Source organism: Sinocyclocheilus anshuiensis, unplaced genomic scaffold (genome assembly GCF_001515605.1).
Source record: "Sinocyclocheilus anshuiensis isolate Anshui unplaced genomic scaffold, SAMN03320099.WGS_v1.1 scaffold2168, whole genome shotgun sequence".
NCBI classification, from domain to species: domain Eukaryota; kingdom Metazoa; phylum Chordata; class Actinopteri; order Cypriniformes; family Cyprinidae; genus Sinocyclocheilus; species Sinocyclocheilus anshuiensis.
The window spans coordinates 1,109,771-1,113,187 of record NW_015546037.1 but is presented as its reverse complement, the minus strand read 5'-3'; the positions used below and the strand labels follow the sequence as shown (position 1 = coordinate 1,113,187).

Here is a 3,417-nt window from a genome sequence, read left to right as displayed (position 1 = left end):
ATATATATATATATATATATAGAGAGAGAGAGAGAGAGAGACTGATAACCACTGTGGTACCGATATAACATCCGTTTTTTTAATCTTTTCAAAACTTTTTACTGTTACTTATTTAGTTTTGAAGGTTAAAGGGTTATTAAACATTTCAGAAATGTATATTTTATTTTATATCACAATAAATACCTGTAGTGACAAATGCACCAAGATGTAAGCAAAACCTAAAAAAATCTTCCAAAATCTACTTTTATAGTGTAAAAACAGTATAACATAAACTGAATAAAGTCATTTTTTTTAGTATAGTATTTTTTGTTTTGTTTAGTATAGTTATAGTATAGTTTATAACTAGCTGTATATAAAAACAATGAAAAGTCTATGCAATGTCCCCATTAAGATAACTAAGCAAACGCGTGTGTGTTAGAGAGTTTTACACTAATTTTGTCAGCGTGCCTCTGTGGGAGCAGTTTCCAGTGTTTGTAATTTCCCTCTGTGTAGTGCATCGGAGGAGCTAATTCTGGGCCTGGAAAGAGAGTGTCGGGAGCTTCGAGACCAATCCGGTCAGAAACACTGAATTATGGGACATTTTAAACTATGTCTATACTACAGTATGTCTGTTGGTTGTGAAACTAAAGTGTTTTGTTTCCTCTCAGGAGTGAAGGAGACTCTGATATCACAGCTGACCAAAGAGATCAAGGTATGAGAACATGTGAGAGGGACACTGACGGCGGGAATGACACGTCTCATGATGTTTGTGTGTGTTTAGAGTGTGAAGACGGCTCTGCAGAAACAGCAGCAGGAGAACAGCAGACTCATCAGAGATGGACGAGACCTCAGAGCAGCTGCAGATCAAGTCCAGGTACACAAACACACACTCATGTTTTCTGGGGACATTCCATAGGCGTAATGGTTTTTATACTGTCCAAACTGCATTTTTCTATCACTATACACCAACCCTACACCTAAACCTACCCCTTACAGAAGGACAAGGATTTCAGATATTGCCATCTTTGTGGGGACATTTTGTCCCCATATCGTAGGGTTTACCAGGACCAAACACACACACACACTCCCTCATGATCAATTTAGCATTATATAATTATGTTAGCTCAACAAACCCAATATACTGCCATTGTACAAATTTGGATTAGAGCAATGGTTCCCAATTTTGTTTGGTCACATCTCTGTTTGAAAGTAGTGCTTACCCCCCTATAATCTAATTGTCTTAATATTATATATAATATATCAAATATTATATTATATATTATAATACTAAAGGGGACAAGGGGAAAAGAGTGAGCTGCAATATAAGGAATTAAATTGTACCTATTGAAGAATTTATGTGAAAGGAAAAAAAAAACATTAATTTCCTGCAATTTCTCTTGAGATTTTTTTTTTCTGACAAATTATGATTTTTTTTTTTTGACAAATACAAAAGAAAACAATTAAAACGTCATATGTTCTTTCTGTTTGTACTGTTTTGAATGATAAAACAAGGAAGATACTTCACTGGAAGATCAACTTTTCAGCATTGTTTTTAGTTTTTGTTTTCTGTGTTGCCAAACTGTACATAAAATATTTTAATTATTTATTGCATATCATAATAAAAAAAGAAAACAATTTTTTCTAAAATTTTAGCAGTTATGTTTAAATATTCTATGAAAAATAATTAATTTTCTGCCAGTTTCTCTGAGCTTTTCTGTGTTTCTGACAAAAAACAGCACAATTCTGTTGACAGTGAAAACTGCACACGTTCTTTTGTTTGAATAATGAAGTTACATGTTTCATTGGAAAATAAAACTGAATCAAAAGGCTTGCATTGTTCTGTTTATTTTTTGTTTATTTTCTGTGTTGCAAATATTTACATAAAGCTTTTTAATTATTAAAAAATGGGCTTTTACAATATTCCCAAATAAATTAATAAATAAAAACTGATACTGCAATATTAAAAGAATAACTCACCCAAAATAAAAAAATCCTTTCATATGCAAACCCATATGACTTTATCATCTGTGAAACTCAAGGAGGGATGAAAGGATGGTAATTGTAACTGTCAAGCTCCAAAAGCATATAAAAGTACTGTATAGTAATGTATATCATTCATATGTTCTATAACCTTCTGAAGTCATTCAAATAATATCTGTGAAAAACAGTCGGGCCGTTATTCATCTGGCTCATATGTATCTGTCCATCCATTCAGCTTTGTTAAGCCAAATAACATGATAAACTTTGCTCTTCTGATGTAAAAATGTGTGCGCTTGTTATGAATGAAGGTTATTGTAAGAAGTTAACCTCTTTCTTTCTCTCAGGTGTTGAATGAAGAGTTAGAGGTTCAGTGTTCAGAGCTGAGCACCGCACTTCATTCATTAACGCTGGAAAACACTCGACTACAGACAGAACATCACTGTAAAATTAAGGTATTTCAATTAAGCAACTTCATCATTTGATGGCATGAAAAACAATTGTACATTGGAATTGGCAAGGTGTCATAAGAAACAAAATAAGAATAATAGTAAAAGTTAAACAGTATTTAGCAAATTAGCACTAATTAAACAAGTGATTCAGAAGGATAATGATGGAAAATAATACTACATATGCCAGTAATAGCAAAACTGAACAGAAGTTCTGCTGATAGAGACAGTATTTCTCTCACACACTGCTGGGAATGTGTTGTTTGTTCAGGCGGAGCGAGATCGTGTGTTTAAACACCTTCAGGAGCAGGATCTGCTTTTAGACACAGCCAGAAGGAACATCCAGGCTGAACTACAGGGCACCATATCAGAGAAACTCACCCTGCAGAAAGAGCTGTGAGATACACACACAAATTCACTACTAGAAATCATTCACAGCGGGTGGATCGCGACCCACAGCAGGAAAAAGACAAACGCTTCCTATGTCTTTTTTTGCTGACGCCAAACGCTGTATCCAAGCAAACGCTAACATATTTTGACTTAAATTCATCTCACTTGTAGATTGTTAGATTTAGGCTGATGGCAACGTGTTGCGTGATCCTTGAAAACTAAAAGTAAACAACAAAATAGAAAATATGACTGTAAATCACAGTTCTGACATAATGTACTGTAAATGAGATCAGTATTTTAATGGTTGTAATCATCAGCTCTTTTAATTTCTCTCAAAGGGAGGCACTGAAAGCAGATCATGGCAAGCTGCAGCAGAGTTCCACCGTTGCCCAGGAGACAGCTGTCAATCATCAGCAGATGCTGGAACGCACCATCCAGAGGCTTCAGGGGGAGCTCAGCTGTGCCGTGAAAGATGATCAGATAAAGAGTGAGGTCAGCTGAAAGTTCTTTTATAAGTTCAAAGAAAAGGACGCGATGTTGTTTAAATGTACAGTGGGTACGGAAAGTATTCAGACCCCCTTAAATTTTTCACTCTTTGTTATATTGCAGCCATTTGCTAAAA

General features: G+C 34.9%; 1 protein-coding gene across 1 annotated transcript in view; it reads left to right on the top strand.

The window, feature by feature from the left end:
• Positions 1-3,417, top strand: part of LOC107698855 (coiled-coil domain-containing protein 150-like) — a 14,218-nt gene that overhangs the window by 3,211 nt on the left and 7,590 nt on the right. The window contains exons 7-10 of the mRNA XM_016499984.1: positions 761-853; positions 2,304-2,411; positions 2,677-2,801; positions 3,134-3,287. Coding sequence (XP_016355470.1) covers positions 761-853; positions 2,304-2,411; positions 2,677-2,801; positions 3,134-3,287 — 480 coding nt within the window. The remainder of the gene's footprint in view (positions 1-760; positions 854-2,303; positions 2,412-2,676; positions 2,802-3,133; positions 3,288-3,417) is intronic.